General features: G+C 41.3%; 1 protein-coding gene across 1 annotated transcript; it reads right to left on the reverse strand.

The window, feature by feature from the left end:
* Positions 1–1,162: 1,162 nt before the first annotated feature.
* Positions 1,163–27,969, reverse strand: LOC133577795 (leucine zipper putative tumor suppressor 2 homolog). The gene is made up of 7 exons (XM_061931817.2): positions 27,787–27,969; positions 27,645–27,680; positions 8,267–8,674; positions 7,725–8,204; positions 7,524–7,646; positions 7,306–7,452; positions 1,163–1,986 (listed from the first exon to the last, which is right to left on the reverse strand). The coding sequence occupies exons 3-7, from the start codon at positions 8,645–8,647 to the stop codon at positions 1,390–1,392; spliced, it is 1,728 nt and encodes a 575-aa protein (XP_061787801.2). The 5' UTR covers positions 8,648–8,674; positions 27,645–27,680; positions 27,787–27,969; the 3' UTR covers positions 1,163–1,389.

Genomic DNA, 27,969 nt, shown 5'->3' on the forward strand with positions numbered 1-27,969 from the left:
TTTAACATAATTGTTTCTCACTGGCACGTTGTTGGACAACTCTTGTTCATTGGTTGTCCTGCAATTTGATTGGATGAATGCTGTGTGATGAAAACAACGTAGTTCTAATTTGATTGGCTGTTGTACTGAAAGCACACCAGCTGACAGGAACAACACGCTGATAGACGCAGACGTAGAAAATTGAAGATACGGAGCGCTCCCAAATAACTTTTTAAGCTTTGGATTTTGGGGAAAGTGGCAAGTCATGTCAAGTCAAAAGGCTCAAGTCCAAGTGAAGTCACAAGTCATTGATGTTAAAGTCTAAGTCGAGTTGCAAGTCTCTTTACATTTTGTCAAGTCGAGTCTAAAGTCATCAAATTCATGACTCGAGTCTGACTCGAGTCCAAGTCATGTGACTCGAGTCCACACCTCTGGCGTCTGGGCCGTGACAGCGTGGCACGCATTGAATGTCTCTGCTGAATTGGATCAGTCTCCTTTCTTTAACAGGCAAAAGCTTTATAACCTCACTAATGCCTTGCATCGTCTATATTAGATATATAACAACGGGCGGGTGGCGGATGGCGGGCGGGTGCGGTTTTGATTAAATGTTAGTTCGGGTGGATGGTTGACGACTTTTGTGATGCGGTTGCGGATGAAATAATTGCCTATCCGCGCATCTCTAGTGTGTGTGTATATATATATATATATATATATATAAATATAAATAACTATACATGTACCGTATTCTTCGGACTATAAATCGCAGTTTTTTTCATAGTTTGGTCGGGGGTGTGACTTATACTCAGGAGCGACTTATGTGTGAAATGATGAACACATTAGCGTAAAATATCAAATAATATTATTGATCTCATTCACGTAAGAGACTAGACGTATAAGATTTCATGGGATTTAGCGATTAGGAGTGACAGATTGTATAGCATGTTCTATATGTTATAGTTATTTGAATGACTCTTACCATAATATGTTACGTTAACATACCAGTTGGTTATTTATGCCTCATATAACGTACACTTATTCAGCCTGTTGTTCACTATTCTTCATTTATTTTAAATTGCCTTTCAAATGTCTATTCTTGGTGTTGGCTTTTATCAAATACATTTCCCCAAAAAATGCGACTTATACTCCGAAAAATACGGTATATCTACATATATATATACACACATGTATATGTGTGTATATTACTATTTTCTATCTCTAAACTATTAGAGCAAATAATGAATGATTGAGGATGAGGATGTAATATTGAGATTATTAAAGATGTTGCCATCAGTGTTTGCTGCCTCCTTCCAGGTGAGCAGCAGCAGGTGTGTGAGTGGGCGGGTGAAAGGTCAACTTACGTAAGCAGTAATGAGAAGACAGGGTAAGAAATGAAAGGGTGGAATGCGAGGGTCATATTTGAGTGGCGGCGACGTCATCAAAGATGATCTCGTTGCCCTCGTCGTCGTCTGGGTTGTCCAGTTCCAGACTCAGCTCGCGCAGCATGTGCTCCAGCTGCTGGTTCCTACGCCGCATGTTGACGTAGTTGTGCTGCAGCTCCTTCTGGTAGCGCAGCACCTTGTCCTTCTCCTCCTGCCACGTCCTGCGCTCCTCCTCGAACACGCCCGCCCGCCGCTCCGCCCGCTGGCGCTCCGCGGCCAGCTGGGCTCTCAGCTCCTCCCCCCGCAACACCTGACACTGTCTGCTGCCCTGAGCGGCGTCCCGCAGGTGGGCCACGTCCGCCTCCAGGCGCGCCGCCTTCTCCCGGAGGAGCTCGGCCTCGCTCTTGCGGCGCTGGAGCTCGTTCTCGCACACCTCCAGCTCCATGCCGCGCCTGCGAGCGCCGCCGTCCGCCTCCTGCAGGAGGACCTGCGCCTTGGTCAGCTCGCCACGGCTCTGACGCAGCTGACCTCGCAGCGACGCCGTCTCACCCACGCGCTGCGCCAACTCGCCCTGGACCTCCTTCAGCTGCTGCTTCAACAAGGAGATCTCTCCTGACTTCTGACACACCTGCAAGACCAGGACCAGGACCAGGGCCAGATTAATATGGCCATCAAGTCAATCATTCTTATACCACCATTTGAAAGTAAAAATATGTATGACTTCTGGGTTTATACCTACACAGTTGGCTAAAGTGCTAGCCGCGTAAGTAACGATAATCATGATTTTTAGTTTTATACCTAAAAGGCTAAAATGCTAACACTTAGCATGCTCGCAATATAGCACCAAGTACCAATAATCATGACTTTCAGTTTAATACCTAAAAAAAATAGCTACCATGCTGATACTTAGCATGCTAACACTTGCCACGATAGTGCTAGGGTGACCATTTCCATGACACCAAAAAGGAGGACATTATGCGGCATATCAATAAATTACTATGGTGTACATAGGACTCTGGTATACTCTTATTTATAGTACAATTTTGAGTGGTTTAAAGATGATGTTTGTGTGGCTGAATAGGAAAAAATATTAAAGTCAAGTGTTTGTTAACAGTATTTGTATTTATTCAATACATTGTGGTGTTCAAAAAGTGACCACTGAGATGAATCTTTTATAAATGATAAATGGGTTGTACTTGTATAGCCCTTTTCTACCTTCAAGGTACTCAAAGCGCTTTGACACTACTTCCACATTTACCCATCCACACACACATTCACACACTGATGGAGGGAGCTGCCATGCAAGGCGCTAACCAGCACCCATCAGGAGCAAGGGTGAAGTGTCTTGCTCAGGACACAACGGACATGACAAGGTTGGTACTAGGTGGGGATTGAACCAGGGACCCTCGGGTCGCGCACGGCCATTCTTCCACTGCGCCACGCCGTCCTTTTCAAGTGCAGAGTGCCACAAAGCATAACATGTGTGGACTTAAATGTAGTTCCATCCATCCATTTTCTACCGCTTATTCCCTTTGGGGTCGCGGGGGGCGCTGGAGCCTATCTCAGCTACAATCGGGCGGAAGGCGGGGTACACCCTGGACAAGTCGCCACCTCATCGCAGGGCCAACACAGATAGACAGACAACATTCACACTCACATTCACACACTAGGGCCAATTTAGTGTTGCCAATCAACTTATCCCCAGGTGCATGTCTTTGGAAGTGGGAGGAAGCCGGAGTACCCGGAGGTAACCCACGCAGTCACGGGGAGAACATGCAAACTCCACACAGAAAGATCCCGAGCCCGGGATTGAACCCAAGACTACTCAGGACCTTCGTATTGTGAGGCAGATGCACTAACCCCTCTGCCACCGTGAAGCCCTTAAATGTAGTTAACATATATAATAAAAAAAAAATGCCACAAAAATGTTTCCACATCAACATCAAGGCTGCTTGCTGCATATCTGGTTGCGTTATGCAGAATATGGGCCAAACAGTTTGCAGGGAGCACATCTTATTGGCTCAGTTTCAACTTCTGATACACACTGTTATGTTTGCCACAATTGACACTGGCATTGTCTGCTGCATATGATATGATAAGACTTTTAGTTTTATATGAACCAATTGGCTAAAATGCTAACATTTAACATGTTAACACAAGTAACAATAACAATGGAATGTTGTCTTATACTGCCAAAATGGGGCTAAAATGTTGCCTGGAAGATAGCACCAAGTAACAATATTCATGATTTGTTGTTTTAAACAGACAAAGTTAGCTAAAATACTAACATTTAACATGTTAACACTTAACGTGCTAACAATATAGCGCCAAGTAAAATATATATTGTTACTTACTAACAAAATGTATCTAAAATGCTAACACTAAGCCTGATAGGAATTAGATAGCACCAAGTAACAATATGACATGACTTTTAGTTTAATACAGACAAAGTTGGCTAAAATGCTAACATTTAAGATGTTAACACTCAACATGCTAAGAAGACAGCGCCAAGTCCAAATAGCCACGACTTTGAGTTTTATAAGTACAAAATGTACTAAAATGCTAACACTTGTAAGCTAGCACCAAGTGATAATATCCATGACGTTTAGTTTCATAATAACATTTGTCTAAAATGCTAACACCAAACCTATACAACATGACTTTTGGTTTTATATAGACAAAATTGGCTAAAATGCTAAAACATTCAACATGTTAACACTTATCATACTAAGAAGAAAGTGCCAAATAACAATATCCACAACTTTTAGTTTTATACCAACAACATTGGCACAAATGCTAACATGCTAATGCTTAGCATTGCAGCAAAGTTTTCTTGAAGTTGAAACAGAACGTTAGTGATAATGTTTGTTGTTCTCAGACTAAGTGTCCTGTCTGGAGGTCAACAATCTCCATGATGTCATTCTGAGGAGCAGTTAAAAGGAGGGAAAGAGTATTTGAGACTCTCTCCTCCAGTTAAAGAGTATTTGAGACTCTCCTCCAGTTAAAGAGTATCTGAGACTCTCCTCCAGTTAAAGAGTATTTGAGACTCTCTCCTCCAGTTAAAGAGTATCTGAGACTCTCCTCCAGTTAAAGAGTATCTGAGACTCTCCTCCAGTTAAAGAGTATTTGAGACTCTCTCCTCCAGTTAGAGTATTTGAGACTCTCCTCCAGTTAAAGAGTATCTGAGACTCTCCTCCAGTTAAAGAGTATCTGAGACTCTCCTCCAGTTAAAGAGTATTTGAGACTCTCTCCTCCAGTTAAAGAGTATCTGAGACTCTCCTCCAGTTAAAGAGTATTTGAGACTCTCTCCTCCAGTTAAAGAGTATCTGAGACTCTCCCCCAGTTAAAGAGTATTTGAGACTCTCTCCTCCAGTTAGAGTATCTGAGACTCTCCTCCAGTTAAAGAGTATTTGAGACGCTCTCCTCCAGTTAAAGAGTATTTGAGACTCTCCTCCAGTTAAAGAGTATTTGAGACTCTCTCCTCCAGTTAGAGTATTTGAGACTCTCCTCCAGTTAAAGAGTATCTGAGACTCTCCTCCAGTTAAAGAGTACTTGAGAGTCTCCTCCAGTTAAAGAGTATTTGAGACTCTCTCCTCCAGTTAAAGAGTATCTGAGACTCTCCTCCAGTTAAAGAGTATTTGAGACTCTCTCCTCCAGTTAAAGAGTATTTGAGACTCTCCTCCAGTTAAAGAGTATCTGAGACTCTCCCCCAGTTAAAGAGTATTTGAGACTCTCTCCTCCAGTTAGAGTATCTGAGACTCTCCTCCAGTTAAAGAGTATTTGAGACGCTCTCCTCCAGTTAAAGAGTATTTGAGACTCTCCTCCAGTTAAAGAGTATTTGAGACTCTCTCCTCCAGTTAGAGTATTTGAGACTCTCCTCCAGTTAAAGAGTATCTGAGACTCTCCTCCAGTTAAAGAGTACTTGAGAGTCTCCTCCAGTTAAAGAGTATTTGAGACTCTCTCCTCCAGTTAAAGAGTATCTGAGACTCTCCTCCAGTTAAAGAGTATTTGAGACTCTCTCCTCCAGTTAAAGAGTATTTGAGACTCTCCTCCAGTTAAAGAGTATCTGAGACTCTCCCCCAGTTAAAGAGTATTTGAGACTCTCTCCTCCAGTTAGAGTATCTGAGACTCTCCTCCAGTTAAAGAGTATTTGAGACGCTCTCCTCCAGTTAAAGAGTATTTGAGACTCTCTCCTCCAGTTAAAGAGTATTTGAGACTCTCTCCTCCAGTTAAAGAGTATTTGAGACGCTCTCCTCCAGTTAAAGAGTATCTGAGACTCTCCTCCAGTTAAAGAGTATTTGAGACTCTCCTCCAGTTAAAGAGTATCTGAGACTCTCCTCCAGTTAAAGAGTATTTGAGACTATCTCCTCCAGTTAAAGAGTATCTGAGACTCTCTCCTCCAGTTAAAGAGTATCTGAGACTCTCCTCCAGTTAAAGAGTATCTGAGACTCTCTCCTCCAGTTAAAGAGTATCTGAGACTCTCCTCCAGTTAAAGAGTATTTGAGACTCTCTCCTCCAGTTAAAGAGTATTTGAGACTCTCCTCCAGTTAAAGAGTATCTGAGACTCTCCTCCAGTTAAAGAGTATCTGAGACTCTCTCCTCCAGTTAAAGAGTATTTGAGACTCTCTCCTCCAGTTAAAGAGTATCTGAGACTCTCCTCCAGTTAAAGAGTATCTGAGACTCTCCTCCAGTTAAAGAGTATCTGAAACTCTCCTGCAGTTAGAGTATTTGAGACTCTCCTCCAGTTAAAGAGTATTTGAGACTCTCTCCTCCAGTTAAAGAGTATTTGAGACTCTCCTCCAGTTAAAGAGTATTGAGACTCTCTCCTCCAGTTAAAGAGTATTTGAGACTCTCCTCCAGTTAAAGAGTATTTGAGACTCTCTCCTCCAGTTAAAGAGTATCTGAGACTCTCTCCTCCAGTTAAAGAGTATCTGAGACTCTCCTCCAATTAAAGAGTATTTGAGACTCTTTCCTCCAGTTAAAGAGTATCTGAGACTCTCTCCTCCAGTTAAAGAGTATTGAGACTCTCTCCTCCAGTTAAAGAGTATCTGAGACTCTCCTCCAGTTAAAGAGTATTTGAGACTCTCCTCCAGTTAAAGAGTATTGAGACTCTCTCCTCCAGTTAAAGAGTATTGAGACTCTCTCCTCCAGTTAAAGAGTATCTGAGACTCTCCTCCAGTTAAAGAGTATTTGAGACTCTCCTCCAGTTAAAGAGTATTTGAGACTCTCCTCCAGTTAAAGAGTATCTGAGACTCTCCTCCAGTTAAAGAGTATTTGAGACTCTCTCCTCCAGTTAAAGAGTATTTGAGACACTCCTCCAGTTAAAGAGTATTTGAGACTCTCCTCCAGTTAAAGAGTATCTGAGACTCTCTCCTCCAGTTAAAGAGTACTTGAGACTCTCCTCCAGTTAAAGAGTATCTGAGACTCTCTCCTCCAGTTAAAGAGTATTTGAGACTCTCCTCCAGTTAAAGAGTATCTGAGACTCTCCTCCAGTTAAAGAGTATCTGAGACTCTCCTCCAGTTAAAGAGTATCTGAGACTCTCCTCCAGTTAAAGAGTATTTGAGACTCTCCTCCAGTTAAAGAGTATTTGAGACTCTCTCCTCCAGTTAAAGAGTATTTGAGACTCTCCTCCAGTTAAAGAGTATCAGAGACTCTCTCCTCCAGTTAAAGAGTATCTGAGACTCTCCTCCAGTTAAAGAGTATTTGAGACTCTCCTTCAGTTAAAGAGTATCTGAGACTCTCCTCCAGTTAAAGAGTATCCGAGACTCTCTCCTCCAGTTAAAGAGTATCTGAGACTCTCCTCCAGTTAAAGAGTATTTGAGACTCTCCTTCAGTTAAAGAGTATCTGAGACTCTCCTCCAGTTAAAGAGTATCCGAGACTCTCTCCTCCAGTTAAAGAGTATCCGAGACTCTCTCCTCCAGTTAAAGAGTATCTGAGACTCTCACCTCCCACTTGCTCTCCTCCAGTCGAGGTCCCAGCTGGATCTTCTGGTGCTCGTAGGAGGTGCAGCGCTCCTCCAGCTGCTCCCGCTCCTTCAGAAGCTGGCCAAAGTCCTCCTGCAGCTTCTTCTTTTCCTGCTGGAGCTGATGGACCTGCAGGAGGCGGGGCCACACGTGTTAGCGGCGTTGTGGGCGGGGGAAGAGGCGGGGCCTGAGGTTCTGACCTGCATCTGAAGAGCCTGCTGGGCTCGCTGGGCCTTCTGGGAGGCCGTCTGCATCCTGGTGGCGCAGCTCTGCCTCAGCTCCTCCAGCTCCAGCTCGAATCGCTTCTGCTTCTCCTCGTAGACCTGGGAACGAGTCACCACATGGACTTGCTCAGTCCTGCAGGACTGGAGCGGGTCTTAGATCGTGAACCTCGCAGTCACCTGACAAATGGCGGCCTCGTTCTCTTCCAGGTTCTCTCGGAGCAGCTGGAGCTCCTCCTCTCTCTCCTTGAGCTTGTCCTCCAAGTCCCTCACCGCACCCTCGTAGTCCTCCGTAGGACCCGGGGAGCGCCCGCCGGACCCGCAGTCGGACAGCGTCTGACCCCGCCCACTGATGGAGCCGGAGCTCTTGCTGGAGGAGGAGCGGCCGCTGTCCGAGTTGGAATGTCCGTGTGTGCTCTTTTGACCTGCCGCTTCTCCTGGGGGCAGACTGGAGAGAGAATTGCGGCCCGAGTCGGACAGCGAGCAGGACTGGCTGCTGCTCCTGTGCCGCCCCGCTCTGTACGAGCTGCGCTTCTCTGACCCGGAAGGCGACATCTCCCGGTGGGCATGGTGGCGCGGGGAGAGGTAGTGCATGGGGGTGCGGCTCTTGGGGGTGACGGCTTTGAAGGCGGTGGGCCGCAGCACCGTGCTCTCCATGTTCTTCCAGACAACACACCAATCTTTAGTCATTTTTTAATTGCAGTGGTCTCATTAAAACTCACCTTCTCCAGTTGTCCTGACACGGGTACCAGTCTTGGCGGTGGGCCGCCCACGCTCCCGTTCAAGCCCTCTTCCTCTTGGTACCTCGTTGGGCCGGCGGCCTCCACGTGGGCGTCAGTCCAGCCGTCCACGTAGTCCCACTTCACGCTCTCCTGCCCCCTGCTGGACAGACTGTTGGCCGGAGGACTGCGGGGGTGCAGGAGGTGTTCCGCCGGAGACTTCGGCGCTCCGAGGAAGGGTCCCGGGTGCGCCAGGCTGCCGACCGAGCCCATGCGGTCCAGGGGGGCGGCGGGAGGCGAGGGGCCTGACCGGTGTCGTCTGCGCGATGGTGCACCGTGGGCCGGGTCACGGGGCTCGGCAGAGACGGGCAGAACCAGTGCCATGCTGGCTGTGGGGTGGGCTCACTCCTTCTGACCAAGAACATGGAAAAGTTTACATTAGTTTTGTGGAGAGACACACACACACACACACACACAATTTGTATTTTTTGTAAATTAATTTTGGTCAAAGGGGGCACATTTTAATTTCTTACACACACTTGTTATTTCATATGTTGGCCAGAGGGGGAGCACTTCAATTCAAGGAAGAAGGCAGAAGAAGAAGGTAGAAGAAGAAGAAGAGCAGGTAGAGGAAGAAGGTAGAAAAAGGAGGGAGAGGAAGAAGAGCACGTAGAAGAAGAAGTGAAAGGAAGAAGATAGAAGAAGAAGGGAGAGGAAGAAGGTAGAAGAAGAAGGGAGAGGAAGAGCAGGTAGAAGAAGGTAGAAGAACAAAGTAGAAGAAGAAGAGCAGGTTGAAGAAGAAGGTAGAAGAACAAAGTAGAAGAAGAAGAGCAGGTTCAAGAAGAAGGTAGAATAAGAAGGTAGAAGAAGAAGGGAGAGGAAGAAGGCAGAAGAAGAAGGCAGAAGAAGAAGGGAGAGGAAGAAGGCAGAAGAAGGGAGAGGAAGAAGGTAGAAGAAGGCAGAAGAAGAAGGGAGAGGAAGAAGGTAGAAGAAGAAAGTAGAAGAATAAGGGAGAGGAAGAAGGTAGAAGGCAGAAGAAGAAGGGAGAGGAAGAAGGTAGAGGAAGAATGTAGAAGAAGGTAGAGGAAGAAGGTAGAAGAATAAGGGAGAGGAAGAAGGTAGAAAAAGAGCAGGTAGAAGAACAAAGTAGAAGAAGAGCAGGTAGAAGAAGAAGGTAGAAGAAGCAGGTAGAAGAAGAAGGGAGGGGAAGAAGGTAGAAGAAGAATGTAGAGGAAGAAGGTAGAAGAAGAATGTATTAGAAGAATGTAGAAGAAGAAGGGAGAGGAAGAAGGTAGAAGAAGAATGTAGAAGAAAGTAGAATAAGAAGGTAGAAGAACAAAGTAGAAGAAGGAGAGCAGGCAGAAGAAGAAGGTAGAAGAAGAAGAGCAGGCAGAAGAAGAAGGTAGAAGAAGAAGGTAGAAGAATAAGGGAGAGGAAGAAGGTAGAAAAAGAGCAGGTAGAAGAACAAAGTAGAAGAAGAGCAGGTAGAAGAAGAAGGGAGGGGAAGAAGGTAGAAGAAGAATGTAGAGGAAGAAGGTAGAAGAAGAATGTATTAGAAGAATGTAGAAGAAGAAGGGAGAGGAAGAAGGTAGAAGAAGAATGTAGAAGAAAGTAGAAGAAGAAGGTAGAAGAACAAAGTAGAAGAAGAAGAGCAGGCAGAAGAAGAAGGTAGAAGAAGAAGAGCAGGCAGAAGAAGAAGAGCAGGCAGAAGAAGAAGGTAGAAGAACAAAGTAGAAGAAGAAGAGCAGGCAGAAGAAGAAGGTAGAATAAGAAGGTAGAAGAAGAAGGGAGAGGAAGAAGGTAGAAGAATGTAGAAGAAGAATGTAGAGGAAGAAGGTAGAAGAAGAAGAGCATGTAGAAGAAGAAGGCAGAAGAAGAAGGTAGAAGTAGAAGAAGATGGGAGAGGAAGAAGGTTTTTTACACACATTTGTTATTTCATATGTTGGCCAGAGGAGGAGCACTTCAATTTCTTACAGACACTTGTTATTTCATATGTTGACCAGAGGGGGAGCACTTCAATTTCTTACAGACACTTATTTCATATGTTGACCAGAGGGGGAGCACTTCAATTTCTTACAGACACTTGTTATTTCATATGTTGACCAGAGGGGGAGCACTTTTAAAAGCGACACACAGTCAATGTGAATAATCCCTCCTTTTTGGGACCGCCCTCATTTTGATAGATGTCACTAGCAGGGTGCACATGAGACATGGTCTATTTTGTTGTGTTTTGTAATGTGCTTAAGGCTGATGACAAAGGAGTCAGGGACCACAGATGGCAAAGGAGTCAGGGACCACAGATGGCAAAGGAGTCAGGGACCACAGATGACAAAGGAGTCAGGGACCACAGATGACAAAGGAGTCAGGGACCACAGATGACAAAGGAGTCAGGGACCACAGATGACAAAGGAGTCAGGGACCACAGATGACAAAGGAGTCAGGGACCACATACGACAAAAAAGTCAGGGGCCACAGATGACAAAGGAGTCAGGGACCACAGATGACAAAGGAGTCAGGGACCACAGATGACAAAGGAGTCAGGGACCACAGATGACAAAGGAGTCAGGGACCACAGATGACAAAGGAGTCAGGGACCACAGATGACAAAGGAGTCAGGGACCACAGATGACAAAGGAGTCAGGGACCACAGATGACAAAGGAGTCAGGGACCACATACGACAAAAAAGTCAGGGGCCACAGATGACAAAGGAGTCAGGGACCACAGATGACAAAGGAGTCAGGGACCACAGATGACAAAGGAGTCAGGGACCACAGATGACAAAGGAGTCAGGAACCACAGATGACAAAGGAGTCAGGGACCACATATGACAAAGGAGTCAGGAACCACAGATGACAAAGGAGTCAGGGACCACAGATGACAAAGGAGTCAGGGACCACAGATGACAAAGGAGTCAGGGACCACAGATGACAAAGGAGTCAGGAACCACAGATGACAAAGGAGTCAGGGACCACATATGACAAAGGAGTCAGGGACCACAGATGACAAAGGAGTCAGGGACCACAGATGACAAAGGAGTCAGGGACCACAGATGACAAAGGAGTCAGGGACCACATATGACAAAGGAGTCAGGGACCACATATGACAAAGGAGTCAGGGACCACATATGACAAAGGAGTCAGGGACCACAGATGACAAAGGAGTCAGGGACCACAGATGACAAAGGAGTCAGAGACCACAGATGACAAAGGAGTCAGGGACCACAGATGACAAAGGAGTCAGGGACCACAGATGACAAAGGAGTCAGGGACCACATAAGACAAAGGAGTCAGGGACCACAGATGACAAAGGAGTCAGGGACCACAGATGACAAAGGAGTCAGGGACCACAGATGACAAAGGAGTCAGGGACCACAGATGACAAAGGAGTCAGGGACCACAGATGACAAAGGAGTCAGGGACCACAGATGACAAAGGAGTCAGGGACCACAGATGACAAAGGAGTCAGGGACCACAGATGACAAAGGAGTCAGGGACCACAGATGACAAAGGAGTCAGGGACCACAGATGACAAAGGAGTCAGGGACCACATATGACAAAGGAGTCAGGGACCACATATGACAAAGGAGTCAGGGACCACATATGACAAAGGAGTCAGGGACCACAGATGACAAAGGGATCACAGATGACAAATGAGTCAGGGACCACAGATGACAAAGGAGTCAGGGACCACATATGACAAAGGAGTCAGGGACCACAGATGACAAAGGAGTCAGGGACCACATATGACAAAGGAGTCAGGGACCACATATGACAAAGGAGTCAGGGACCACATATGACAAAGGAGTCAGGGACCACATATGACAAAGGAGTCAGGAACCACAGATGACAAAGGAGTCAGGGACCACAGATGACAAAGGAGTCAGAGACCACAGATGACAAAGGAGTCAGGGACCACAGATGACAAAGGAGTCAGGGACCACAGATGACAAAGGAGTCAGGGACCACATAAGACAAAGGAGTCAGGGACCACAGATGACAAAGGAGTCAGGGACCACAGATGACAAAGGAGTCAGGGACCACAGATGACAAAGGAGTCAGGGACCACAGATGACAAAGGAGTCAGGGACCACAGATGACAAAGGAGTCAGGGACCACAGATGACAAAGGAGTCAGGGACCACAGATGACAAAGGAGTCAGGGACCACAGATGACAAAGGAGTCAGGGACCACAGATGACAAAGGAGTCAGGGACCACAGATGACAAAGGAGTCAGGGACCACAGATGACAAAGGAGTCAGGGACCACAGATGACAAAGGAGTCAGGGACCACAGATGACAAAGGAGTCAGGGACCACATATGACTAAGGAGTCAGGGACCACAGATGACAAAGGAGTCAGGGACCACAGATGACAAAGGAGTCAGGGACCACAGATGACAAAGGAGTCAGGGACCACAGATGACAAAGGAGTCAGGGACCACAGATGACAAAGGAGTCAGGGACCACAGATGACAAAGGAGTCAGGGACCACAGATGACAAAGGAGTCAGGGACCACAGATGACAAAGGAGTCAGGGACAACAGATGACAAAGGAGTCAGGGACCACATATGACAAAGGAGTCAGGGACCACAGATGACAAAGGAGTCAGGGACCACATATGACAAAGGAGTCAGGGACCACAGATGACAAAGGAGTCAGGGACCACAGATGACAAAGGAGTCAGGGACCACAGATGACCCCTGTGCCGCACTTTGGGCAACCCCGCTGTAGAAGCTAACAGTTATTAGCCACTAAGTCTTAGTAGCATAGTGTACTTGTTCATCCGATGCTCACATATGGCTTGTCTTACGTCAGCACAGGAAGTGGTCAAATCAGCTGTTCACCTGGCGGGGATGAATAGGGAAGTCCTTCTTTAGCTGCCATCTTGTTTGATCATATATTGCTGCACATTTAATCAGCAAAAAATCCAGACTTTGGAGCAATGTTCAAGGATTCTGGTATTTGGCTCTCTATTAGATGCAATGTTATTGGGACCATGATTTATGTCATCACTTGTTCATACCTCCTCATATGGAAGATACTTTTCCTTCTTCAGATGTCACATAAACACTGGCTACACAGAGTTGACAACAGGAAGTGATGTCACATAAACACTGGCTACACAGAGTTGACAACAGGAAGTGATGTCACATAAACAATGGCTACACAGTTGACAACAGGAAGTGATGTCACAAACACACAGAGTTGACAACAGGAAGTGATGTCACATAAACACTGGCTAAGCCTTCATCCTTAACGGCTACACTTAACAATCAGAGTAAAACAGAAGAAGATGGACATATTGAAAGACTGAAAAATAAGACGGCTCTTAAGAAGCCATACGAATATTCCATGTTTATTCTGCCAAGTATATTTACTGTGTGTCTATTTTATTACGTGAAAAAAACCCTGGTTAAAAGATTTCAGTGTGTGTTTAAGTGCATTTTTGTGCACAAAATGATAACATGTATTGGTACTGGCTTGTGCAGCCCTTTGAGACACTCGTGATTTAGGGCTATATAAATAATCTTTGATTGATTGATTGATTGATATCTGCCTTTTTCATCATTGTCAGCCATTACCCCCCCAGCATCAGGATGGCTGTCAGTAAATAATAGTGTAGTGGACGTTATCTCAATAACACTCTAAAAGGATCAGGGCCGCACCCTCTGCAAGTAAACACACTACTAGGCTGCAGGAAGTGGGGTGTGTCACACACACACACACACACACACACACACACACACACACACACACACACACACACACACACACACACGCGCACACACAGAGAAGTGGTGATCACTTGGGCGAGAAGAAGGTAGAAGAAGAAGGGAGAGGAAGAATGTAGAAGAAGAAGGTAGAGGAAGAATGTAGAAGAAGAAGCTAGAAGAAGAAGGTAGAAGAAGAAGGGAGAGGAAGAATGTAGAAGAAGAATGTAGAAGAAGAATGTAGAAGAAGCATGTAGAAGAAGAACGTAGAAGAAGAATGTAGAAGAAGAAGGGAGAAGAAGAAGGGAGAGGAAGAATGTAGAAGAAGAAGGGAGAGGAAGAATGTAGAAGAAGAAGCTAGAAGAAGAAGGGAGAGGAAGAATGTAGAAGAAGAATGTAGAAGAAGCATGTAGAAGAAGAACGTAGAAGAAGAATGTAGAAGAAGAAGGGAGAGGAAGAATGTAGAAGAAGAATGTAGAAGAAGGGAGAGGAAGAATGTAGAGGAAGAATGTAGAGGAAGCATGTAGAAGAAGCATGTAGAAGAAGAAGGTAGAGGAAGAACGTAGAAGAAGAATGTAGAAGAAGAATGTAGAAGAAGAAGGTAGGATGTTGTTGTGGCTTGTGCAGCCCTTTGAGACACTTGTGATTTAGGGCTATATAAATAAACATTGATTGATTGATTGATTGATTGAGAAGAAGAAGGGAGAGGAAGAATGTAGAAGAAGAAGGTAGAAGAAGAATGTAGAAGAAGCATGTAGAAGAAGCATGTAGAAGAAGAAGGGAGAGGAAGAACGTAGAAGAAGGTAGAAGAAGAATGTAGAAGAAGAAGGTAGAAGAAGAAGGGAGAGGAAGAATGTAGAAGAAAAAGGGAGAGGAAGAAGGTAGAAGAAGAATGTAGAAGAAAAAGGGAGGAAGAAGGTAGAAGAATGTAGAAGAAGGTAGAAGAAGAATGTAGAAGAAAAAGGGAGGAAGAAGGTAGAAGAATGTAGAAGAAGGTAGAAGAAGAATGTAGAAGAAGAAGGTAGAAGAAGAAGGGAGAGGAAGAATGTAGAAGAAAAAGGGAGGAAGAAGGTAGAAGAATGTAGAAGAAGGTAGAAGAAGAATGTAGAAGAAGAAGGTAGAAGAAGAAGGGAGAGGAAGAATGTAGAAGAAAAAGGGAGAGGAAGAAGGTAGAAGAAGAATGTAGAAGAAGAAGGTAGAAGAAGAAGGGAGAGGAAGAATGTAGAAGAAAAAGGGAGAGGAAGAAGGTAGAAGAAGAATGTAGAAGAAAAAGGGAGGAAGAAGGTAGAAGAATGTAGAAGAAGGTAGAAGAAGAATGTAGAAGAAGAAGGTAGAAGAAGAAGGGAGAGGAAGAATGTAGAAGAAAAAGGGAGAGGAAGAAGGTAGAAGAAGAATGTAGAAGAAAAAGGGAGGAAGAAGGTAGAAGAATGTAGAAGAAGGTAGAAGAAGAATGTGGAAGAAGCATGTAGAAGAAGGTAGAAGAAGAAGGGAGAGGAAGAATGTAGAAGAAAAAGGGAGAGGAAGAAGGTAGAAGAAGAATGTAGAAGAAAAAGGGAGAGGAAGAAGGTAGAAGAAGGTAGAAGAAGAATGTAGAAGAAGCATGTACAAGAAGGGAGAGGAAGAATGTAGAAGAAAAAGGGAGAGGAAGAAGGTAGAAGAAGAATGTAGAAGAAGCATATACAAGAAGGTAGAAGAAGAAGGGAGAGGAAGAATGTAGAAGAAAAAGGGAGAGGAAGAAGGTAGAAGAAGAATGTAGAAGAAAAAGGGAGAGGAAGAAGGTAGAAGAAGAATGTAGAAGAAAAAGGGAGAGGAAGAAGGTAGAAGAAGAATGTAGAAGAAGCATGTAGAAGAAGCATGTAGAAGAAGGTAGAAGAAGAAGGGTTGAGGGAGGTTGCAGAAAGCTAGGCCACACAGAGGTGATGGAGGTCATGTAAAAGTGTCTAGAACAATCCACCACAGCACAGAACATCCACTGACACTCTTACACAGGCTGGAAAACAATCTTGTGATGAACACATTATCAGGGGACTAACACACCTTGTAAGCACCTTCTTGCGGGACAAAGACACGAGGGCCATAGTGGTTGAAAGAGGAAGTGAGGTTGTGGCATACGTTAAAAAGCCTGCGGGGCAGCGGCGTGTTTTAACGGCCCTGGGCTCATAACGGCCGTTTACATAAGAGCGCCGCTCCCCGGTCACGTGACTAACCCTCAGCCTGGGAAGAACAAACAGCACATGAAGAAGAAGCAAACGAAGCATAAGATTGACAGAAATGTGCTGGTGATTGACGGCAGAGAGGTTAGTGTTTCATCATTAAAACTATCCTGTCCTCCATTAAAGAACTGGAGAGAAAAAAGAGAAGCCAACAGGTAAGTCTGGTGGAGAAAGAGAAGCAAACAGGTAAGTCTGGTCCAGCTGCACATCCTGTATGAGAAACAGGATTTGGAAAAACCACAAAATACAACTCAGTATTTATCTTTTATGTCAGATTACAATAAGGGAATTATAATAACAATATATAACCATATTAGTGTTTTAAGATAATAATAAATGGGTTGTACTTGTATAGCGCTTTTCTACCTTCAAGGTATTGAAAGCGCTTTGACACTACTTCCACATTTACCCATTCACACACTGATGGCGGGAGCTGCCATGCCGTGCGTTTGCTCACACACATGAAAAATGAGAGGGAACATTGCCTAGGGGTGTGTATCTTTGGGCACCTAACAATTCTTGGGCTGACAATTCCATTCAGAATCGATTCAAACTGGTTCTGGCAATGTATTATTTGTTATAATTATAATGAAACCTTAGGTTATAGGTTAAAAAAAGGTATTTCTGGTAGCATTGCGCTGGCCTTAAAACGTTGTTTTTTTTAAATGCAAATATACATATTTTTTTAATCTATTTTTGAAAATTAGAATTCGGATGTTATTCGATTTTTTTCTGCACTCCTAGTTCATACTTGCCAACCCTCCCGGATTTTCCGGGAAACTCCCGAAATTCAGCGCCTCTCCCGAAAACCTCCCGGGACAAATTTTCACCCGAAAATCTCCCGAAATTCAGGCGGAGCCGGAGGCCACGCCCCCATGCGGACCTGAGTGACGTGTTGACAGCCTGTTTTCACGTCCGCTTTCCCACAATACAAACAGCGTGCCTGCCCAATCACGTTATAACTGTAGAATGATGGAGGGCGAGTTCTTGGTTTCTTATGTGGGTTTATTGTTAGGCAGTTTTATTAACGTCCTCCCAGCGCGGTAACAAAACACAACAGCAGTCAAGTTTTCGCTTACAGTAAAGCAGTTGGTCTGCCGTAAACAGCAATGTTGTGACACTTTTAAACAGGACAATACTGCCATCTACTGTACATGCATATGTGACCCACCCATAATGTGTCACATTTTTGTGTTGATTTATTTATTTTATTTTGTGGTTTGAATTCGTTTTTGGAGCTGTCATTACACATTTATCAGTATTCACATTGGTCAGTAGGGGGCAGTAGGGCGTTTCATCCCAATTGAATGCTATCACCTGCAGACCGGAAGTGTCTTGTCATTCTGATGAGAGCGACCAGTCTGTGAACAATTGAAACGTCCTGTGTGCTTTTTCCTCCTGTATAACAGGTTAGTTTTGGTGAATCAACTCACTGAATAATATCCATGTGATCTTTATAAGTTTAAGTACACATTCTGATGGTGGAGCCTAACTCTAAAGTGTTTGTGAGTTGTAGTTTGTATTTGTGAATGAATCCAGTGCACAGCTGCAGTAATCAATACAAAATGGCGACGTGAGTACGCAATGTGTATATAGGAAATTCTGATCCCAATTCAGACTCCCAAATTAGAGCTCCCGTTTTCTTATTGATTTTATAATGTATATTTGTATAATGTGTGTGTTCTGAAATAGTGACAGAGAATAGAACAAGGATGGACAATTCAACCCTTAACTCAACAATGAGTAGATGAGTGTTATGTGTGTGTATATGTGTAAATAAATGAAGTATTTATTTTATTTTAATATATATATATATATATATTTATATATATATATATATAGCTAGAATTCGCTGAAAGTCAAGTATTTCTATATATATATATATATATATATATGTATGTGTGGGAAAAAAATCACAAGACTACTTCATCTCTACAGGCCTGTTTCATGAGGGGGTTCCCTCAATCATCAGGAGATTTTTATATTTATATATATATATATATATATATATATATATATATATATATATTAAAATAAAATAAATACTTCATTTATTTACACATATACACACACATATATATCTTAACCACGCCCCTGCCCCACCCCCCGAAATCGGAGGTCTCAAGGTTGGCAAGTATGTCCTAGTTGTACCTTGGTTTTTGTTAGTAATCTGTTCCAAAATGTCAAACACTGAATTGTAAAAAAAAAAAAATCAAAGATCTTTCCCATAAGAAAACATTTAAATATAATGAATCTGTTCCAGAAAAACAAAACTATGAAGAGCAAGCACACTTTGTAGACAACATTTATAGTTGAACATGCAGTCAAATATATTTAACCAAGGATTAAATGTGTCAATGAACATCAAACATCACTTTTAACTTGATTGAACACTGATCGGTGATTAATTGTAGTGTTCCTCACCTTCTTTATCAAAGTGCAACTTTCCCAGCTGGATTATGTTGCAGTCGTACTCATTTAAAAAAAGTAGAAAGACTGAATTTTTTGTTTAATGACTCACTCATTACATGCAACGTTTGGCCGTATAATAACTGAAAAGAAGTACGAAAACCGGGGCAAACTTTTCATGGGAAACCAAATCCTGCAAAAATCAGGTTGTCTGAAAACCCAGATAATTATTGATTTATTTCCAGATCATATTTTCATGTAATCATGTGTGTTGACACACTCCTGGTGGATGAGAATATCTTTGGAATAAAATCCAGCCCTAATAAAAAATATAGTAATAATTAGAAGAAATGAGCTGGTTTTGCACATGTGACCCCCCACTGTGTGGGCAGGTCCTTCAGGCTAATGACTAGAGATGATATCAGGCTGTGTAATCTCTTACACAACACAGTGACGTACGTGGCCACTGGCTCATCCTGCCACCCACCCAGCATCCATCTGCACCCTCACATCACACTCAACACAACACTCAGGACCACAATACTGTGTGTGTGTGTGTTGGATAATAATCAGGCCACAAAATCATACTCAGCGTGAAGACAAATGTATTTAAAAATATGACACAAGCAACCTTAGGGAGAGGTCGCCCCACTTTATGAACGCCGCTTTCATACCTCAAATACTTTGGATTGAAGCTGTCATTTACATCCTGTACACTAGTGATGTCACCATAGCACTTTTCTAGTAGTCCATCTGGGAATTTACACAATGCTCCATACTTCTTTGATACCACCTATATGTATATATATATATGTGTGTTTATATTTTTTTTTACTTGACACTTTGAAAAACTTTTCAATCAAGTAGTGAAGAAACAAAATGTGGAGAAAAAAAGTATGTTTTTAATCCAGTGAATCAAATATATAAATATATTTTTAGTTTGAAAATAAATATTTTTAAGCCATTTTTTTTCAACACTTTTTAATAACCCAGTGAATTTAAAAAAAATTAAAGCTGCAAGCAGCATTGGTCGGGCCCGCGTATTTGGCAGGTGCTAGTCCTAAGTGTCCCAATACTTTTGTCTACTTTTAGTCTGAAGTGTCCCAAGACTTTTGTCTAGTGTACCTACCTTGTCTGCATTGTGTGGGCACGTTGGTGCTTCCTGCTTTTAAGCAGCCATCTTAAAAAAACAGCAGCGCAGCAGCATCAGTGCAGCGGGTCTTTGAAGGGTCATAAAATCAAAACCGGAGCAGGTATTAAAAAGCTGTTCTATACTTTTATATACAAGGGTTCAATCTCTCTCATGTGTTAGTTTGAAGCCTAAACGACAAACGCGCTCAGAGGAGATAGATTTTGAAGGAAGGTGACCGGTTTTTACAAAAATGTTGTTTTGAAGGGGGAATAGCAAACTTCCTGTTGATTTTTGCTGGGGGTTGTCAATTTATGAAATGTAGGTCTAAGTGAGACCTACATTGAGGTTTTTGTTTCACGTCTCTCCGACCTTCCCAGTGGGAGTTACAGGCAGTTTTGTCATTTTTTCTTCTTCCGAGGAGCAGTTTTTTCTCCATTTTATTAAAAAATTGCTCTAGAGCGCAATTTTTAAATTTGGGGTTAGGTTTTTTTATTAGATCGCAATTTCTGCTAGTCCTGATGTGTGTGTTCAGTTTGGTGAGTTTTGAAGCATGTTAAGGGGGTCAAATTACAGCTCAAAGAGGCAAAAGTGACTGTTTTTAGTAAATTTTTGTCTTGAAGGGGGAATTGCCAACTTCCTGTTGATTTTTGCCCGAGGAAATTAATTAATGAAAAGTAGGGCTAAGTGAGCCCTACATAGAGGTTTTTGTTTCATGTCTCTACAACATTCGTACTGGGAGTTATAAGCAGTTTTCTTTCTAGGGGGCGCTAGAGCGCAATTTTGAGTTTTGGGGTTCGGTTTTTTTATTAAAAGACAATTTTCGCAGGTCCTGATGTGTGGGTCAAATATGGTGAGTTTTGAAGCATGTTAAGTGGGTCAAATTAGTGCTCAAAGAGGCGGCGGAATAATAATAAAACCTTAGAAAAACAATAGGTCCTTATGTCCCATTGTAAAAGGACTCCCGTTGGGATTCCTTTTACAATGGGCCATGCGGGCCCTAAAAATCAATAAAGTAGTGGATTAAAAATGTATATCTTTTCAATTCACTACTTTGTTGAAAAGTAGGGAACGTATACACACACACACACACACACATATACACATTCACATATACACACACATACATATATAGACACCACAATAGAAATAATTATTATATATATATTAGTATATATATATATATTTATTTAAAAAAAAAAGTATTATCATTATTGGGGTTTTACTTTACTGAAAAGTTTTCAAAGTGTCAGGTATTTAAGATCAGTGTGCAACAACAGAATTTAAATATCAGTACCACCTGCCAAGCCGTCACTATACATAAAAAAAAAGGGAATTTGTACAGAAACATCCTGGATGAAAACCAACACTTGCCATCCAACCTGATGGAGCTTGAGAGGTGCTGGACGGAGGAATGGGCAAAGAAGAATGAGCAAAGATAGGTGTGGCATGGTATTCAGAAAGACTTGAGGCTACAATTGCTGACAGAGGAGCAAAAGCTGTCAATACTTATGAACATGCGATATTTTTTTATTTTATTAAACTTGCAAAAAAATTTAAAAACCTTTTCGCATTGTTATTGTGGGGTATTGTGTGTAGAATTTTGAGGACAAAAATGAATTTATTCCATTATAGAATAAGGCCGTAATGTAACAAAATGTGGAAAAAGTTGTGAAGCTGTGAATACTTTCCAGATGCACTGTAGATGTGTACCGTATTTTCCGCACTATTAGCCGCACCTAAAAACCACAAATTTACTCAAAAGCTGACAGTGCGGCTTATAACCCGGTGCGCTTTATATATGGATTAATATTAAGATTCATTTTCATAAAGTTTCGGTCTCGCAACTACGGTAAACAGCCGCCATCTTTTTTCCCCGTAGAAGAGGAAGTGCTTCTTCTTCTACGCAAGCAACCGCCAAGTTAAGCACCCGCCCCCATAGAACAGGAAGCGCTTCTTCTTCTACTGTAAGCAACCACCCGCCCGCGTAGAAGAAGAAGAAGCGCGCGGATATTACGTTTCATTTCCTTTGTGTGTTTACATCTGTAAAGACCACAAAATGGCTCCTACTAAGCGACAGGTTTCCAAGACGCAATCTCTCCATCCGCACACGGACTACTATTTCACAGCAACTGCCTAAAGACTTTCAAGAAAAGCTGGCTACTTTCCGTGCATATTGTAAAAACAAGATAGCTGAAAAAAAAGATCCGGCCAGAGAACATTATCAACATGGACGAGGTTCCACTGACTTTTGATATTCCTGTGAACCGCACTGTGGATACAACGGGAGCACGTACGGTGAATATTCGCACCACAGGGAATGAGAAGTCATCCTTCACTGTGGTTCTAGCTTGCCATGCTAATGGCCAGAAACTTCCACCCATGGTGATATTCAAAAGGAAGACCTTGCCAAAAGAGACCTTTCCAGCCGGCGTCATCATAAAAGCTAACTCGAAAGGATGGATGGATGAAGAAAAGATGAGCGAGTGGTTAAGGTAAGTTTACGCAGCTCCGTCCATGTTGATATACGACTCCATGCGCGCCCACATCACGCTGGTTTTTAATATATTATTCAAGTTTGACTGACCTATCTGACTGTTTTTTTGACATTCCTTTAGCGCAGTTAGATGCGGCTTATAACACGGGGCGGCTTATAGGTGGACAAAGTTTTGAAATATGCCGTTCATTGAAGGCGTGGCTTATAACCCAGGGCGCCTTATGGTGCGGAAAATACGGTATATAAACAATTAGTTTGCATGCTAACAATTTGGACAGTCCCCAGATAAAATAATACATAAGAAGTCAAGTGCTAATGTTTTCATTCAAAGCAACATTTAGAAAGAAGACATGGACATTGTTGAAAGTAGAATAAAGATGAAAGGAGGCTGGCTGCAGTTCCGGTCCACTTGCACACAAAGTGGGCCAAAAGTCACAAAGGCATGCAGGAAATATGGAAAGTGGGAGGTGAAAGATGTTGGCACATTAATGGCAGCACTCATGGAAAGTGGGACGCAGCAAAGACCACAGGAGGTTTGTCACTGTGACACTTTGTGCTCACACAATTATCTCAACAACCCTTGGAACTACAGGCAACACAATAATAACTACCGTACTGCACATCAGTCTGTTGAAGCAGCGGCAAAACATTCATTCATTCAACCAGCTGCTCATTTATAGGCTACTACTTATTGTGTCCTAACATTCACACATATAACATTCTACACCAAAAAACATCTATTTATCATTATTATTATTGTGTGAATGTCCAAACATTCACACAATAACATTCTACACAAAAAACATCTACATATTATTATTATTATTGTGTGAATGTCCAAACATTCACACAATAACATTCTACACAAAAAACATCTACGTATTATTATTATTATTGTGTGAATGTCCAAACATTCACACAATAACATTCTACACAAAAAACATCTATGTATTATTATTATTGTGTGAATGTCCAAACATTCACACAACAACATTCTACACAAAAAACATCTACGTATTATTATTATTGTGTGAATGTCCAAACATTCACACAATAACATTCTACACAAAAAACATCTACATATTATTATTGTGTGAATGTCCAAACATTCACACAATAACATTCTACACAAAAAACATCTACGTATTATTATTATTATTGTGTGAATGTCCAAACATTCACACAATAACATTCTACACAAAAACCATCTACGTATTATTATTATTGTGTGAATGTCCAAACATTCACACAATAACATTCTACACAAAAAAACATACAATTATCATTATTATTGTGTGAATGTCCAAACATTCACACAATAACATTCTACACAAAAAAACATACAATTATCATTATTATTGTGTGAATGTCCAAACATTCACACAATAACATTCTACAGAAAAAAACATATTTATTATTATTAGTATTATCATTGTGTGAATGTCCAAGCATTCACAAATACATCATTCTACACCAAAAAACATATATTTATCATTATTATTATTGTGTGAATGTCCAAACATTCACACAATGACATTCTACACAAAAAACATCTATTTATCATTACTATTATTATTGTGTGAATGTCCAAGCATTTACACATATAACATTCTACACCAAAAAACATATATTTATCATTATTATTATTGTGTGAATGTCCAAACATTCACACAATGACATTCTACACAAAAAACATCTATTTATCATTACTATTATTATTGTGTGAATGTCCAAGTACACCAAAAAACATCTATTTGTCATTATTATTATTATTGTGTGAATGTCCAAACATTCACACAATAACATTCTACAGAAAAAAAACATATTTATTATTATTAGTATTATCATTGTGTGAATGTCCAAGCATTCACAAATACATCATTCTACACCAAAAAAACATATATTTATTATTATTGTGTGAATGTCCAAGCATTTACACATATAACATTCTACACCAAAAAACATATATTTATCATTATTATTATTGTGTGAATGTCCAAACATTCACACAAAAAAACATATATTTATCATTACTATTATTGTTGTGTGAATGTCCAAACATTCACACAATAATATTCTACACAAAAAACATTTATTATTATTATTATTATTATTGTGTGACTGTCCAAGTACACCAAAAAACATCTATTTGTCATCATTATTATTATTGTGTGAATGTCCAAACATTCACACATATAACATTCTACACCAAAAAAAATCTATGTATTATTATTATTATTATTGTGTGAATGTCCAAACATTCACACAATAACATTCTACACAAAAAACATCTATTTATCATTACTATTATTATTGTGTGAATGTCCAAGTACACCAAAAAACATCTATTTGTCATTATTATTATTATTGTGTGAATGTCCAAACATTCACACAATAACATTCTACAGAAAAAAACATATTTATTATTATTAGTATTATCATTGTGTGAATGTCCAAGCATTCACAAATACATCATTCTACACCAAAAAAACATATATTTATTATTATTGTGTGAATGTCCAAGCATTTACACATATAACATTCTACACCAAAAAAACATATATTTATTATTATTGTTATTGTGTGAATGTCCAAACATTCACACAATAACATTCTACACAAAAAACATCTACGTATTATTATTATTGTGTGAATGTCCAAACATTCACACAATAACATTCTACACAAAAAAACATACATTTATCATTATTATTGTGTGAATGTCCAAACATTCACACAATAACATTCTACAGAAAAAAACATATGTATTATTATTAGTCTTATCATTGTGTGAATGTCCAAGCATTCACACATACATCATTCTACACCAAAAAAACATCTATTTATTATTATTGTGTGAATGTCCAAGCATTTACACATATAACATTCTACACCAAAAAACATATATTTATCGTTATTATTGTGTGAATGTCCAAACATTCACACAATAACATTCTACACAAAAAACATACATTTATCATTACTATTATTGTTGTGTGAATGTCCAAACATTCACACAATAACATTCTACACAAAAAACATCTATTTATTAATATTATTGTGTGAATGTCCAAGTACACCAAAAAACATCTATTTGTCATCATTATTATTATTATTATTGTGTGAATGTCCAAACATTTACACAATAGCATTCTACACAAAAAACATCTATTTGTTGTTATTATTATTATTATTATCATTGTGTGAATGTCCAAGCATTCACACATATAACATTCTACACCCAAAAAAATATCTATGTATTATTATTATTATTGTGTGAATGTCCAAACATTCACACAATAACATTCTACTCAGTGGCCAAGTGATTAGAGTGTCCGCCCTGAGATGGGTGGGTTGTGAGTTCAAACCCCGGCCACTATGGACTGGACTCTCACACTATTATGTTAGATCCACTATGGACTGGACTCTCACACTATTATGTTAGATCCACTATGGACTGGACTCTCACTATTATGTTAGATCCACTATGGACTGGACTCTCACACTACAGGTAAAAGCCAGTAAATTAGAATATTTTGAAAAACTTGATTTATTTCAGTAATTGCATTCAAAAGGTGTAACTTGTACATTATATTTATTCATTGCACACAGACTGATGCATTCAAATGTTTATTTCATTTAATTTTGATGATTTGAAGTGGCAACAAATGAAAACCCAAAATTCCGTGTGTCACAAAATTAGAATATTACTTAAGGCTAATACAAAAAAGGGATTTTTAGAAATGTTGGCCAACTGAAAAGTATGAAAATGAAAAATATGAGCATGTACAATACTCAATACTTGGTTGGAGCTCCTTTTGCCTCAATTACTGCGTTAATGCGGCGTGGCATGGAGTCGATGAGTTTCTGGCACTGCTCAGGTGTTATGAGAGCCCAGGTTGCTCTGATAGTGGCCTTCAACTCTTCTGCGTTTTTGGGTCTGGCATTCTGCATCTTCCTTTTCACAATACCCCACAGATTTTCTATGGGGCTAAGGTCAGGGGAGTTGGCGGGCCAATTTAGAACAGAAATACCATGGTCCGTAAACCAGGCACGGGTAGATTTTGCGCTGTGTGCAGGCGCCAAGTCCTGTTGGAACTTGAAATCTCCATCTCCATAGAGCAGGTCAGCAGCAGGAAGCATGAAGTGCTCTAAAACTTGCTGGTAGACGGCTGCGTTGACCCTGGATCTCAGGAAACAGAGTGGACCGACACCAGCAGATGACATGGCACCCCAAACCATCACTGATGGTGGAAACTTTACACTAGACTTCAGGCAACGTGGATCCTGTGCCTCTCCCGTCTTCCTCCAGACTCTGGGACCTCGATTTCCAAAGGAAATGCAAAATTTGCATGGTTGGGTGATGGTTTGGGGTGCCATGTCATCTGCTGGTGTCGGTCCACTCTGTTTCCTGAGATCCAGGGTCAACGCAGCCGTCTACCAGCAAGTTTTAGAGCACTTCATGCTTCCTGCTGCTGACCTGCTCTATGGAGATGGAGATTTCAAGTTCCAACAGGACTTGGCGCCTGCACACAGCGCAAAATCTACCCGTGCCTGGTTTACGGACCATGGTATTTCTGTTCTAAATTGGCCCGCCAACTCCCCTGACCTTAGCCCCATAGAAAATCTGTGGGGTATTGTGAAAAGGAAGATGCAGAATGCCAGACCCAAAAACGCAGAAGAGTTGAAGGCCACTATCAGAGCAACCTGGGCTCTCATAACACCTGAGCAGTGCCAGAAACTCATCGACTCCATGCCACGCCGCATTAACGCAGTAATTGAGGCAAAAGGAGCTCCAACCAAGTATTGAGTATTGTACATGCTCATATTTTTCATTTTCATACTTTTCAGTTGGCCAACATTTCTAAAAATCCCTTTTTTGTATTAGCCTTAAGTAATATTCTAATTTTGTGACACACGGAATTTTGGATTTTCATTTGTTGCCACTTCAAATCATCAAAATTAAATGAAATAAACATTTGAATGCATCAGTCTGTGTGCAATGAATAAATATAATGTACAAGTTACACCTTTTGAATGCAATTACTGAAATAAATCAGGTTTTTCAAAATATTCTAATTTACTGGCTTTTACCTGTATGTACTTCACTGTGCAATCTACTAATACAAGTTTCAATCAATCAATCAATCAATCAATCAAAGCACAGTCACAGTAAGTTTGACTGTCAATCTCTGCTAAAGATAGTTTTTTTTAGAGGTGGTTTTGATCAAACCGATAAGAAAATGTGTTTAGTTGAAGTCTGAGCAGGAAATAAGCTTCAATCAGCCCGTCAAAGACATGAATACAACATGAATACAACATGAATATGACATGAATGTGACATATTTAATTAGTCATGTTAGCTTCAATGTCTAATAATTGAAGGCACACCTTGACTAGCAGGGCTAAAGTTAACACTCACCAAGTCAGCTGTCAGCCATAAACGACTCCATTTCTACTGTAACATGAACATCAATAGAGAGAGAAAAAAAGAGACAATTGTGAAACATTGAAGTCAAATAAATGATTAGCGGAGTAAAAACAAAGATAGTTAGCTAACCTACCATGTCTGGGACAGTCCTGTAGTCTGCTGGGGGTGACTTTTGTCTTCTTTATGTGTCCAAAAAAAAAGACAGAACGAAATAAAGAAAAAAGCTTTCGTCGCAAAACTTTCTCAAATGTTTACATGGATGACATTTTGTGGTCGACGCTGAGCTGCTGAGCTGCTGAGCTGCTGTACAACACCG

This window comes from Nerophis lumbriciformis, linkage group LG39, assembly GCF_033978685.3.
Source record: "Nerophis lumbriciformis linkage group LG39, RoL_Nlum_v2.1, whole genome shotgun sequence".
Taxonomy (NCBI): Eukaryota; Metazoa; Chordata; class Actinopteri; order Syngnathiformes; family Syngnathidae; genus Nerophis; species Nerophis lumbriciformis.